This window comes from Diabrotica undecimpunctata, chromosome 9 (assembly GCF_040954645.1).
Source record: "Diabrotica undecimpunctata isolate CICGRU chromosome 9, icDiaUnde3, whole genome shotgun sequence".
Classification (NCBI taxonomy): Eukaryota; Metazoa; Arthropoda; class Insecta; order Coleoptera; family Chrysomelidae; genus Diabrotica; species Diabrotica undecimpunctata.
Genome location: NC_092811.1, coordinates 78,198,991 through 78,214,262, shown reverse-complemented (window position 1 = coordinate 78,214,262; position 15,272 = coordinate 78,198,991). Strand labels below are relative to the sequence as shown.

The 15,272-nt window shown below is 32.4% G+C and overlaps 1 protein-coding gene across 1 annotated transcript in view; it reads left to right on the top strand.

The window, feature by feature from the left end:
* LOC140450170 (plancitoxin-1-like) overlaps nt 1-15,272 on the top strand; it is a 90,580-nt gene that overhangs the window by 38,232 nt on the left and 37,076 nt on the right. Inside the window, exons 4-5 of the mRNA XM_072543625.1 lie at nt 6,621-6,924; nt 10,371-10,503. Coding sequence (XP_072399726.1) covers nt 6,621-6,924; nt 10,371-10,503 — 437 coding nt within the window. The remainder of the gene's footprint in view (nt 1-6,620; nt 6,925-10,370; nt 10,504-15,272) is intronic.

The following is a 15,272-nucleotide window of genomic DNA, read 5'->3' as shown; positions in this document are numbered from 1 at the left end:
CTACAATGGACGTTGTTCTACTTCTCTTTTATTTCATTTATTAAAATTTAAAAACAGTATACATTTTATGAACGTGCTTTTACAGTTTTTAAAAACTTGTCCAATGTTTTTATAATTAATTAAAGACTTTGTTTTTACTACTGTTGAGGAGATTTTTGGATTCAAGATTGCAGAGCTTTGAGCCTCGTAACGTGTATTATTCATACAAAATGACTAAAACTGTAATAAACATAATAAGACCTGTTGCAAATTACACATTTTATCAAACTAAATTGAAAAAAAAATGTACATACAAAAATTAGCACACCAAAATTCAAATAAAGACACCTATCTATAATAAATTGAAAAATAGAGAACTTTTGAGTTGGGTGAAAAAACAATTTATTTTAAATATTTATTTAGGCAGCGTAAAAAACGTAAATTTAAGATTTCTTCACTCTCTGATCTGGGCTACCCATATTGCCAGTATCTATTATGATTGGCTGAACGTTAATGTCAACCATATTTTTTTCTCGGATATACCACTTTCTAATAATTTTATGAGTGTGTCTCTCATATTTTTCGCTCTGTGTTATACGAGTTTATTGCCTTTTCCACATATTTATAACATTACTATCAGAATGTCTATATGTATCAATATACTTATTGTAAATAAAATGCGTCAGAATTCTTACGTTTTCTTAAATAATTCTGTAGCAAGGTACAGATGAATGTCATGACTATCTTCGATACTTTTTCTGGATCAAGATTCTGGATTTTCTAAAAACTCTGCAAACCGATGCTAGTATCCCAAATACATTTTCAACAATACGTCAAGTACGTGACAAGCAATAATTAAAAATTCTTTTATCACTTCCTTTTTCATGAAGTCCGTTGTATGCTTTTAATAAATGGATCCCTAAATCAAAAGCATCGTCTTCGACGAATACATCTGGATAAGGTGTGTGAGTGTAGTTAGGTAATGATTTATCTTCAGATATCGTCAAAGCATTTTCGTTAAGTTTCGTTAAGTTTTTATAAAATATTGTTACCAAACACACCAGCGCCGCTGATACGACCTTGATATCCAACGTTGACGAATGTAATGGCGCGTTTACACGTATCCAGTAACTGGCGCCAGTGGCACTGGAACGACAGTGCTAGCATGGTAGTGGCATCGTGTAAACACTTTTTTGTTGTCTCGAATAGAAGGCTGGTCTATTTTTCATGCCAGTGGCCCTCGTCCGCGTCCCCTCTAGCCCCGTGCCAGTGGATGTAGACACGTGTAAACACAGCGTTCCAGTCGCTGTCGTCTCTTTGTTCAGTGGCAGTGTTTGTATTTTTTAAATACTTAATATGACCCGAAAACTAAGCGAAGCAGATACGTTAAAGTTTGTGCAACTTTATCGAGAACAACAATGTTTATGGGATATTCGATGTGAAACATATAAAAACAAACAAATACGCTCATCAGCAATACAAGAAATTCAAGAAGGAATGGATATCGAAGGATTGGCTATGGAAGAAGTGAAGGCTAAAATTAAGAGCATTAGAAGTACATATTACTTGGAGGTAAATAAGATTGAGAAATCAACAAGGTCTGGTGCTGAAGGAAACGTATATGTCCCCAAGGTGAAATGGTTTGACGAATTAAATTCATTCATCAGGAATGTGGCAGTAAGGCGAATAACTACGGTAAGTATTTATGATATTTACAACAATTAACCTTTTCTATATCTGGTGATTTACGAAATGGATTTTAATCTTTTTTAATTTGTATATAATTTTTGTGTAAACTACAAATATGCAATATGTGTAGACATTTATTAATTAATAAATAGTCTAATTTGTTTAAACAATTTTTGAAAAAATCATTTTTTCCCAAAAATCCATGTTTTAATCATACTGTCATTACTCATTACTAATCGTAGAAAAAGTTAAGGAATACTTTAATAAATAAATTATCTTCAATCAATAATTATCTAATAAAAATATAATTTATTTATTAAAGTGTCCTTTAACTTTTTCTATGCCCATTAATGATACTATGATTTAAAAAAAAATTATTTTTAGTGGCCGTTGTTGACAAGTGTTACTGTAAATAACAACTTTTAAAATCCATTCCGTAAAAAAATGTATAAGTTATAGTATCTAGTAAGTAGCTACTTTTATTATTTCTTTTTCATTTATTGCAAACAGTAAATCAAAATCATAATAGTCCACTCTAATATTTATTTTTTACCAAAAATTAACAATAACTATTCATATTATGACGTTAACCTTAATGTATCGCATCTACTGTGTCCAATTTAGTAGGTATGGGCTTCTCAAATATCCGGAATCTGCTTACTAAGATCCCAAAAGCATTTTCTATTATACGTCTGGCACTTGATAACCTATAGTTAAAAACTTTTTGTTCTACGTTAAGATTAACCCCTGGATACGGTTTCATTAAATATGGCTTTAATGGGAATGCTGCATCTCCAACAATAACTCCATTTTTTGGTAACAATAAGTCATCTTTCAGAGATTGGTAAACTGTGCAATTCTTAAAAACGCCTCCATCAGGGGCACTACCTGTTGCACCCACATCTATATACGAAAAGCAGTAGTCGTGATCTGCAATTGCTAATAATATGATGCTGTTTGTTTTTTTGGAATTAAAAAATTGACTTCGACTTTTTGGAGGACTTTTAATTAGCATATGCTTTCCGTCTATCGCACCATAACAAGAAGGGAAATTCCATTTTCTTCTAAATCACATTCGATCATATTCCATTCCTCTTCTGTATTAGGAACCTAAAATATAAATGTCATAATTTAATTGCTTGTTTTTTTAAGTTTTTATTTTTTATTTCTTTTGTTTCAGGATAACACACAAAATAACAATGATGACAATTTATCTGAAAGTCACGTTGGTCCAATTTCAGCTGGACCGCAAAATGAATCTCAGGTTGAACAGCCAGGTACATCATGTTCTGAAAATGAGAATCAAGCTGCTCTTCCACGTACACCACGTTCCGTAGATGGGTCATCTGCAGACAAACTAACACTGCCTCCAAAATCTAAACGCAGCAAATTATCTCAAATGGCCTTAATGATTAAGGATTTAAAAAATATGCAACAGGATAATATGCCGATAGTGGAACCAAACGATCTTGAAATATTTGGAAAGAGTGTTGCATCACAATTACAAAAGTTATCAGATGAACAGGCAACAATTGCCCAGGAAAAGATACAGAGCATACTGAGTCAATGCAGACTTGCTGATATACGAGCGAAGAAGTTAAATGCTAATCAAAATTCGCAGTTTTCTGAATGTATGCAACAATTTCCAAAATCGATGCAGCAACTTCCAAATACTCAATTTGAATGGTATCCTATATCTTTGAGAAATTATCCACCACGCTTCCCTCCAGTTGCAAGTTGTGCACTGCCAGAAGGTAGTCCATCCAGTGCTGCAACTTCATCGACTTTTACTTCCCACTGCAAGGATGACTGCTGCAGTGTTCCATCACCTATTGAAAGCCTTGACGAAGCAGAAGACGCTAGTGGTCCCATTAAAATAGCTTATAATATTGCCAATTGTAAATAAAATTAATAAATACTTAACCTTAATATATTGTTTTAATGCTGCATAAATTAACCTGCACACTTTGGGTATAAATTTTGAGATAGTAGGTTTGGGCAGACGGTATAAGTGACTCAGGCTTCGGTAAGACATTCCAGTAGCTAAATAAGTCACTGTTACTTCAAGTTTTATTTTTGCAGGTAATGCCTCTCTCATCACGGTATCTTGATACTGAATAGAACTTTCTATTAGAAAAAGTAGTTGGTCAAAATTTTCTGACGTAAGTCGTAACGCCAACCTGTACTCAGTGGGATCCTCTACTCTTAGTTGTTTTAACAAGAAAGACGAAGCTCCTGTTATAGATCTATCACTGATCCATTTTCTTACCCACAATCGTTTTTCCTATACCACTTCTTCTTCCAACATATTAATCAGCTCCTCCCTTAATAGGACGAACATTTTCTTAACCCATTTTCTTTTCAACAACTGCTTTTGCTGTAGCTCCATTTTTACAAAAGTAACACGACACGACACTGGCAAATGATAACAAACGACTGACTTCACATAGTAGGAACAGACGTGACAGTGAGACTGGCGCCAGCTACTGGATACGTGTAAACTTACCTGTTCAGCGCTGTCCTAGTCAAGCACTGGAATGCCAGTGAGACTGGCGCCAGTTACTGGATACGTGTAAACCTGCCTTAAAACTGGCGACTGGATAAGGACATGTTTTCCGTTTAATTCCCCTAGGTAGTGAGGAAAATTCCATTTTGTATGAAATTCGTTGGCTCTTTGCTTTCATTCTTGCGATGTTTTTGACATCTAAAAAGAATATACTTAGAATATATTAGGCAACTTTTTTGAATTAATTATTAACGGGTAAAAGTCTTCCGTTATACCAAGCAGTTAAAGGTAACATCGAAAATATACAAATCGACAAAGTACGTTTTTCGGTGATTTGCTTCAATACACTTCATCAGACATTTTAGTTAAAATTCTTATTCCAGTCAAAACATAATGTAACAACGTTATTATCAGATTAATGTTCTTGGTGTCAGCATTTCTTTCATCGACCAATACACACATAAGAAATTTATTATTTTGCTTGTTTTGCTAAACAGTTAACAACAGTAGAAACATCATACTTAATAGATTTTTATTACTTTATAGTGCTAATAACGTAAACAGTTATATCAAATATCACCTGGCGGTTGTAAAGTCCGGAAGCATATTGACGTAACTGCAAAAAGTAAAATTGTTCAGGGGATCAAAGAAAACAAGTTTTAAATAGGCATTTAAAATAGTGATAAAATCAAAACAAGCCAGCATTGTAAGGATAAACGCCACACCGATGCTTCCAGACGATTACTTTTAAGTAATAACTATTTGAAATATTTAAAAATCATTTTCTTTGCTCCCCTGAACAATTTTGCTTTTTGCAGTTACGTCAATATATGTTTCCGGACAAGCGAATTTGTAACATATTTGGGAAAAAGTGTTCATTTTTTTATTTACTGTTCGAATTTACACACCATTTACTGTCCGTGGCCATTATTGAGAGTGTCCGTTGAACGGAGTTAACAAGTACAGGTTTATATATCACCGAATGATTTTTGTTTTGAAAATCGTGCATATAGAGGGGTGTCCGGTGAAGAGGCATGTCCGTTAAGAGAGAGTTTACTGTATTCGAATGTTACTTTTAACTGCTTGATTTAAAGCAGACGAAGTCGACAGACTTACCTTTTAAGATTTATCCTCTCCAGTTAATAGTGATTCTAAACCAATGTACTTTCTTCTTAGACTTGGGAAATTTGAACACCATGGAAGATGACAATACTGATAATATGAACTACGAATAAACTGAACCGTTTGTCATCTTTGACGAAACTCATGACGAAACCAATGAAGCAGACATTCCTAGTGGAACTTTAAATTCAAATACACAAATAGGGCTAAGTAATACCACTTGACAGTAACATATAAAAATACTTAAATTACAGTATAACGGACATCTCATACATAGTTATTACATAGTTAGTTTAGCCACCATAAAATCCTTCACCAACCAATTATCTATTTAAAAAAAAATTAAAAGGAGTCACTAACAAATTAAAATTGAAAATTAAAATTAAAAATTAATTTTGCTGTGTGAGAGTGCGTTTTAATAAAAATTAAAAATAGATAACTTGTTGATGACTGATTTTATGGTAGCTGAATTAACTACAGCAACTATAGATTGATATATTTTTTATATTTTAACGTAAGTGTCTTTATTAGACTACAAACCAAGCTCATTAGACATTTTTAATGGGTCATTTGACCCACATGAATCACATATAAATCAATACTACAATAATATGTCTTGTAATAAAAACTTTAGAAACTATGCCGCCAATTCTTATCGTTACATAAAGCATGGGGGTTAAAATTAAGGGTTACGCCTCAGATTTATCACCACTGTCCCAGTCAAAACGTACAAGTTTCCAGGCAAGGATAAAATCATAAGAGTAGTGAGTGAAAAAGGTATTAGAATTTAAATTTTATGCTTTTTTATATAAGTCTGTCTTGAATTTAAATGATTTTGTTTTGAAAATTATACAACTCGTTAAAGAAATTAGAACGATACAGAAATTAGAACATAATACAGTCTACTAGTTTTGTATTTTTATTTTAAAAAACGAGAGCATACAACTAACGCGTAAGGTCTATCGTGTAAGTTTGCCAACAATACACAAAAAAAGCATCGAGTTGCCAGCCAATCTGCCAGTACTAGTTAAAAAATCTCGCCCATACATCAAAAACTCCTAACACCTTATTGATGTCATATCAAAATTAGATTTCTAGCAAACCTTCGTCATAACCGTTTTCGTTATTCTCACCATATCGTAAAGCCTCTATCCACAAAACCACACAAATAATAACAGAAAAGAAAGATCTGCTAAGCTAGACCATGAACTTAGCTACGCAATATTTATCAAAACAGTTAAGCATTGAATCAAATTGCAATTTAAATAAAATACATACTGTTGGAGAGAAAATACATATACATAAATTCTTTTTTAATTTTTAGGTCTTCAACTTCAGTACAACCAACCTGTTATCTACCTGCAACAGATACTATCAGATATTGAAACTCGTGTACCAGATCTAGCACGTGCCGCTCAAAATGTCACCGTCAAAACTGCTCCATTTTATCATATTGCCCAAATCTATTCAAAGAAGAAAATAGCATTTACTTCATTTGCCAAACATAAAAAATTCAACCAGGAACTGTACGAAGATCTGGTAGCTCCATACTTAGAAAACGATTTAGTAGTTGAAACATGGCCAAATGGGGCAGGTAGATTACATTCCAATTGTAGTCGTGAATATAAGTAAGTAAAAACAGTTACTCAACTCTTTACTATTTGAATATTTGCTTTCTTAATATTTAAAAATGGTACTTAAAAGAGCTAGGGAATCTTTAAATATAACAGCCAAATGTATTTCCTTAATCTGCTGCCTGTGAAGGAAAGATCTTTTTTATTTTTCCTTCTCCGTATGTAAGAACTGGTAGAACACATTGGTTAAAAGCTTGCCTTTTTAAATGGATTGGGATATTTGTCTTAAATACGTCTCTCAATTTCATAAATGCATCTCAACCTAAACTTACTCTTCTGAGTAACTTACATGTCTGGGTGTCCCGCGGTAATCTTATTTGGTGGTTCAAATACACATATCTTTTCACAATTTTTATGAAATTTCTTTTCACAATTTCTATGAACGATTTCTCGATTGCTATAAGTTCATTAGGGACGAGATTTGTCATCATTTTTGTTTTCCTTAAACCGATTCTCTGTGTTATTTACTTTAGTCGTTGTAGCATAACTCTGGATTTTCGTAAGTCATCTGTTATAAGAATGCACGGCAGTATCTCGATGCTCTTCAATTATCAACCAGAAACATCCGTTAGTACATACAGACAGTAGGAATGTTGAATGCCTACTAACATGCTACTAACCTAATATGCCGAAAGTGATAATTAACTGATGACAATGACATTCGGAAAAAGATTGATAGTACAATTTTTAAAGTAAATCAGGTCAAGGACATATATGTTGAGATATCTAAACATAGATTAATTTATTAAAATTGAAACAATAGTTATTATTAATTAATATTTATACTTATTTGTTTATAATTTATTTTATAAATTGATTATAAAATTAAATTGATCAGAATTGGAAACTGAGTTTAGAAAAGGTAATAAAGACATTGGTAATGGTTGAATAATTACATGTGAAATAAAGGAAAGAAATTTGTCTTATAGACTTACTAGAGTTAAGATCATTATAACTCATATTATAACTAATAGTGTGTGATTAAGGTAATGTTAGTGGTGAATGAAGTGAAAATTAATTGTATTGGAAATTTGATGGTCAAAAGTAGTATTGGTTGTCTATGTATAAGGGGAGTAGAGTTGTAATTGTTGGAAAATAGTGATTATTTTAAATTTGATTGAAAAATTGAGGATTTTCTAGGATTATTGATGCTAAGAGATAATAAATAATTGCAAGGGTCATAAGGTCATAAGAGCTGTAGTAGAGATAGTAAAAGAATAAATTATAGTCAATGTCATAAGTTGGTAATGTAAATTGTGAAATGAAATGAAAATTAATTAAAGAGAAAAGAAAGAGTGGTGAACTTAAAGATTGCTGAAGTTAGGGTGTGGTAGTACAATTTTAGTGTTTAGTCGTGACCCATACATCCCGATGCAAAGCTTCAATTAAACGGAGTCCAAGTTGAGAAAGTTAACAAAATAATAACGGGAACTGGGTTGAGTTTACCGAAGGTACAAGCTGAATATAGCCGCAAATGTCAAAAATATTTGAGTTTGGAAGTGTTGGAATGTTTTTATAATGCATGTGTTGTATGCTTCAAATATATAGAGAGAAAGCTTTTAAAAATTACATTTTGATTATACTATTTTATGAACTCTCCAATTTTTAATTTATATGAAGCAATAACGAGTAAATATTTATCTCTTTCGAGATTAATTGCAAACATCTATTGCAATCTGGCAACTGCTGATTTGACGATTGCCAAATTTATCCCCTAATATATCAAAGGGCAATTGCCAAAAAAAAATTCTAATAATTAACTGCAATTTATCTCCAAAGAAACAAATACTTACTCATTCTTGTTTTATAAAAATCAAAAATTGCAAAATTTATAACAAAATATAAACAAAAAGTACTTTTCTAAAGCTTTATCTTTTTATATTTGAAGCATATAGTACCTACATTATAAAAACATGCCAACACTGCTATACCGAAATTTTTTGTTCCATGTTTGACATTTGCGGCTATAATCAGCTTGTACTTTCGGTAAACTCAACCAGGAACTGTAATATCGGACCAACTAGATCCAGACATAGAAATTAAACGTAGAATAGCAATGACTAAAACTACTTTTATGAAAATGAAGTCATTTCTTTGTAATAATCATCTCAGTTTAGAACTAAGACAAAGAATGGTTAGGTGCTATGTTTTATTTTTATACTTCTCATAGAGAGTAGTTAAAGGTGAAAAATGACTAGGGTTGTAATAAGTACAAATCTAGCACAACGCTGTAGTATTTCCTATTTCCGAAAAGACATTGTTTTGTAATCAGCTAGCGAAAATGTGTGGCTGGTAGAATTGGTGTAGTTGGTTAACATTTAGTAAAATCTTACCAGAACATTTTCTATTTTTAAATAGAGTACAGTAAAATTATAAAAAAAATTTCTTCACCTTAAAGTTTAACCTAGCAGAATTATTGACTTCCCACAAGGGTTGGTCGAGGGGTAAAAAATTACTAGAGTGGTAATAAATTCGTAAAAACCTAACAGAACACTGTGGTATTTTAAAATTTTCTTTTTAAATCCACTGACCCGAATAATATGTATTAAGCTAGCGGGAAAGTTTCCAAATAAGATTGGTTTAGTTATCAGGTTGGTTAAAGTTCAGTTAAAACTTAACAGAACATTTTTTAAAGTGAAGTGATTAAAACGACTAAATTAAGATCTCCTCATTTACAAGGCACAGCAAACACAGCGGTTTTTACAAAATCGTTTAGCAAAACTATTCCTACAGTCGAAATAATGGCGGTAGGTGTTTGATGTCTACGACGAGATAAGGCACAGCAAACACAGCGGTTTTTACAGAATCGTTTAGCAAATCTATTCCTACAGTCTAAATACTGGCGGTAGGTGTTTGATGTCTACGGCAAGTCGATTTAATTATTACGTCGAAGTAGAAAATTACCTGCCTATTTGGGATGTGGGTTCAAAGTAATACACAAAAATATTTATGAGAACGAAATATTGGATTACATTCTCCTTAACTAAATTTTCATTTTTTTTTAATTTATCAAACAATTTATTAAAAGGTATTTGTTCTTGTCTTTGTCTGGTTAATAATTGTTAGATGTATTCAAGTTGAGTCTCCCTATTGATGATTATGGTACTGTAAGGTTCTATGAATTTATTAATAATTTTATTTAAAAGTTTTCATAATTATCTCTTTATCTATAATTTTGAGTTAAATATGTTACGTATTATGTTAATAAAATTAGGGCGTTTTTCTTTTGTGGAGCCACATCGTCTTCATAATAACTTCCTACTTACTTAATCAGTATAATAATTATTTAACTAATATTAGGATAGCACGACATATCACTGTAATGCACGTACTTTGTTGTAGTTTCTGTATAACTTTCTGGATTACTTGTTCTTCAAGTTCTACCATAGTTCTATAAATTATCACCTCAAAGATTTTTTAATTACTTTAACATTTTTTAGGGTAAATAATATTCAGAAGATCAATATGTCTGTCGCTAACGTATCATTTAATACGACTAGCGACCATTCCAAATGGGCTGTAAGTTCAAATTCCAGCAGTTCCTGGAGTTGTGTCGGTGATATCAATCGTGCGGTAGGTACAAATATCTTTTGTCACGTTGTATATATGACAAGTATTTTTTTTTAATTTGATTTTTTTTTATATTATTTATTAAAAAAACCAGGCCGTACAGGAGAGTAAAACAGACTGATGAGAAAAATAAAATGTATTCTTAAAATTAACAGAGCAATTTTTGAGGAGCTATAAATTGTTTGAGAAAGATGTTATGCAAATAAATTAGAGCAATTTTTTTATTTTATTAAAAAAATTATATCAGTCATCTTTTTACTAATAATGCATCTTATTTTAACGTTAATGATGTTGGTAACGGTATTGACAATGGTTAACGGTAATGGTAATTTACTAATAATGCATCTTATATTAACGTTAATGGTGTGGCAGCTGTAGCTCAGTGGCTACGTTCAAGCTTGAGGGTCCGGGTTCGTATCCCGGCACCGACAATATATATATATATATATATATATATATATATATATATATATATATATATATATATATATATATATATAAACTTAGAGCTAAGATTAATATTATTATAAAAATTAATATTAAACTCACCAGTCTTCCGGGTTGAACCGCGTCGATATCCATTTTGCCGAGCTTTCGACATCCTCTCTGATGTCTTCTTCAGGGCTTCCGAGGTCTCAGTCTCCCGAGCCCCCAGACACTACTACACTCACTAGTCACTTCTAGTTCACTCACTAGTTCACTACTACGACTGGGACCAGGGGACGGTTCATTTATACCGTCGATGGTGACGTGGCCTAGGTGGGGGTTAGGGTGGGGATTGGCGCGCCAATCCCCACCCTATATGTACATATATATATATATATATATATATATATATATATATATATATATATATATATATATATATATATATATATATATATATATATGTGTGTTATATATGTGTGTTTCATAATAGATATAATAAAGATAATTTAAAAAAGTACTTACAATTTAATTCTTTGAGAACCGCGATAAAAACCCTATATATATTATTAAAAAACACTCATTGCTCATCATTCACAAATAATACATCATAACAATATATATATATATATATATATATATATATATATATATATATATATATATATATATATATATATATATATATATATGTTATATGAGAAAATATTAACCTTGAACTAGCTTAAGTTCGCCGACTTCAGATTTCATCATCCCATTCCCATAGAAACCGCTGAGCACGCATTAGAACTTTGTACGAACCGTTGGCCAACATTCATGGGAACAGCAATTCAGCACTTCATACCAAACCTATAAATTACCATTCTCAGATGCCGGAATCACTCTTAGCTGCAACTTCGACCAGTCCAGTTATTGTATTCATTTTAAATTAATTTAATTTTGTACTATTATTTAATATTTAATTTGTAACAAATAAAGTTCTTTTTTTAAAAAGTCAAATACGTGATTAGTGATCTAACAATTGGCGCAGTCAGTAGGATCCGGTTAACGTTGCTAGAACACGTGTATACTCACTGGCAGCGGCGGATTCTCATCCCTTAACGGAACAAAGAATCTACGGAAGTCCTCACTCCTGTGACCTACGGAAGGAACACCTAGTGAAGCCCCTGGTAGCCGAGCAGAGAGAACAAGACAACCCTTAAAGAAGAAAGCATCTCCGAACAACCTCACTCCTGTAATCTACGGAAGGAACACCTAGTGAAGCCCCTGGTAGCTGAGCAGAGAGAACAAGGCGTTCCGATGTTCTTCTTTATGTAAGTGGATTTTGAATCATCTCGTTAATAATTTTGTTATAATAATTTACGAAATTGACTATACTGCAAGTCAATTAATCAAGATACATAAAAGAAAATACAAGTTGATTATCTAATATTTGAAATTATTGATATTTCTTTAGATACTATTTTATACTGATATTTTATTGACATATTTTTTTTACTTGCTATATTTTGGTATATTTTTCTTGATATATTTTTATTTGGTATATTTGATACATTTTTGTTGATATATTATTTGATATTTTTATATTGATACATTTTTGTCCTTTATATACCACCACATTTTTTTCTCTCCCTTATATACTGATACATTTTATATTTCTCCATACTTCTATTTTTCATTTTCGTTTAAAAAAATATCTCGAAAAATGCCCGAGACACGTTCCCACACTCAACAAGAAATCGAACCATACAAGTTTTCGGAAATATTTTCTATTATCCCAGAATTTGAAGGCGATCCGATTTCTCTTTCTACATTTTTAGATGCGTGCGACTGTGCTTTTAAGATGGCCACAGGCGATCAGCGCGTTCTATTAACGATTCACGTAAAAAATAAACTTAAAGGTAAAGCTGCACAGCTTATTAATTCTAGAAAACCAATTTCTTATACAGAAATAAAACAATTACTAAATCTACATTTCGGAGACAGTAGAGACCTGACCTCCTTAATACAAGACTTACAAAGACTAAGACAACTATCTAACGAATCTCCCCTAACTTTCTTTAACCGTTTACAAGTTCTGAATGCAAAAATGCACGCCTCGATCCAAGTAGCAAATTTATCCCCAGATCAAAAAACTGCCCAATGTGACTTAATCGATACCATGGCCCTAAACACACTTTTAACCGGTTTAGAACCTCGTCTAGGACAAATTATTAGGGCTAGTAATCCAAAAGATCTCATTGAAGCAAGCAATCGTATTAGACGCGAACTTCAATTGTCATATTTTGAAGAACAAAAATCTAATTCTAGATCGACTATTCCTAAATCCTCTCAACCAATGAGAAGACCCTCATCTCAGTTTACAAAATGTACAAATTGTGGCCGCATTGGTCATCTAAATAGTGAATGCCGCTCTTCACGTTTCGTACAGCCAAACAAAACTTTTTCTAGACCACACGGTTACCAAAACCAATCTAATAATGGACCTAACAACTATCAAAACAATCAGAACCCTAATAGGAATCAATATTCCTCCAACAATCCAAATTTCAACCAACAGAGACCTTCCTTTTCATCTCAAAATCAAAATCAAAATCGTCCATCTGTTATTCAAAGAAACCCAAACTTCCAAAGAGCACATGTTTTAAACGAATACCTTGATGAAATGACGACTAACTATCATACAGACGATTACTATACAGATAATTATTATAATACCGATAACTATGAAAACTATGAAACGGATTATTATACAGAAAATAATCCGCAAACTGATAACTTTTACGAAACCAATAACACACAAAATTATCAGGATTTTCTTGCACTTCAGAATCAAAATCATCCTCCCAATCATACGAACCCCTCAACGGATATTACGAATATCCAAGAACAAATTCAAGCACTCAACTTGGACAACTTTCATCCGGATCTCAATTTTCCCGAACAGACATTCATGTAACCCCATTTTATACAATGAGTTCCAAAAATTTATATTACATTAACGATGCTACCAACACTTTTAAACTTTTAATCGACACAGGTGCTGGAATCACTGTTTTCAAAGAAAACACAGCACGCAATTATCATAATAGATTTCCTGAAAACGTTACTATTCAAGGTATAACCGATCAAAAATTGTTAATAACAGAATCTGTCCTGATTCCCTTCACTGACAATAATCCTCACAAAGTCTTTATTTTCAATTTAGACATTGATTTCGATGGCATAATAGGCCTAGACTTCCTAGATCATTATGAATGCGTAATAGATCTCAAATCCCGACAGTTGCATACAAATTTTAAAACTGTCACCCTTCACAAAATAGGACACGAGACAAACACACCTCCTAAAGACAAAACACCGACACACCCTACAGAAACAAGACAAAACGAACCTAAAATAAAAATTAAATCAGATTCTAAACAGGAATCAAATTTAAAATATCAAAACCCTATAAATGAAAAATATACTATCGTAAAAACCCGAGATCAAGACAAAAATCTTGAAAGACCGGAGAGAAAACGAATAAAAGGAAAAAACACAATTACCATTGACAACCGGACCGAACAAATATGCAGACTAAAATGCAACTTATCAAATACAGATGCCATATTATCAGCTCAAGAAATGGAAAAAGTTAGATTACCTCATGCATTAGTCCATGTAGATGAAAATGGAGAATTCCTAACTTCCGTACTAAATGCTAATGCTATGCCGAAGACAATCGAATTTTCAGACATTTCAATCGAACCTTTCAAAAATTCGGAGACAATCCTATCCTACAACGAAAATGATTTTGAAGAACCCGTAGTAGATAGAACACGAATAATTAAAGAACAACTAAGAATTGATCATCTAAATTGCGAAGAACAAGAACTAATTCTAGATATATGTACTGAATACGCAGATATATTTTATGTCGAAGGCGACAAACTGACCTTCACAAACGAAATCAAGCACAAAATCGAAACAAACAACGCTAAACCTGTCTTCACTAAATCCTATAGATATCCTCAAATACATAAGGAAGAGGTAAAGACGCAAATTAATAAAATGTTAGAAGAAGGAATAATCCAGAAAAGCGTCTCGCCCTGGTCGAGTCCAGTCTGGGTCGTACCGAAGAAATTAGATGCGTCAGGAAAACAAAAATGGCGAGTTGTTATTGATTATCGAAAACTCAACGAACTCACAGTACAAGACCGTTATCCTCTACCACAAATATCAGAACTATTGGACCAACTAGGAAGATGCCAATACTTCACAACACTAGATTTAGCGTCTGGATTTCACCAGATTGAAATCGAGCCACAAGACATCCAGAAAACGGCCTTTTCCGTCGAAAATGG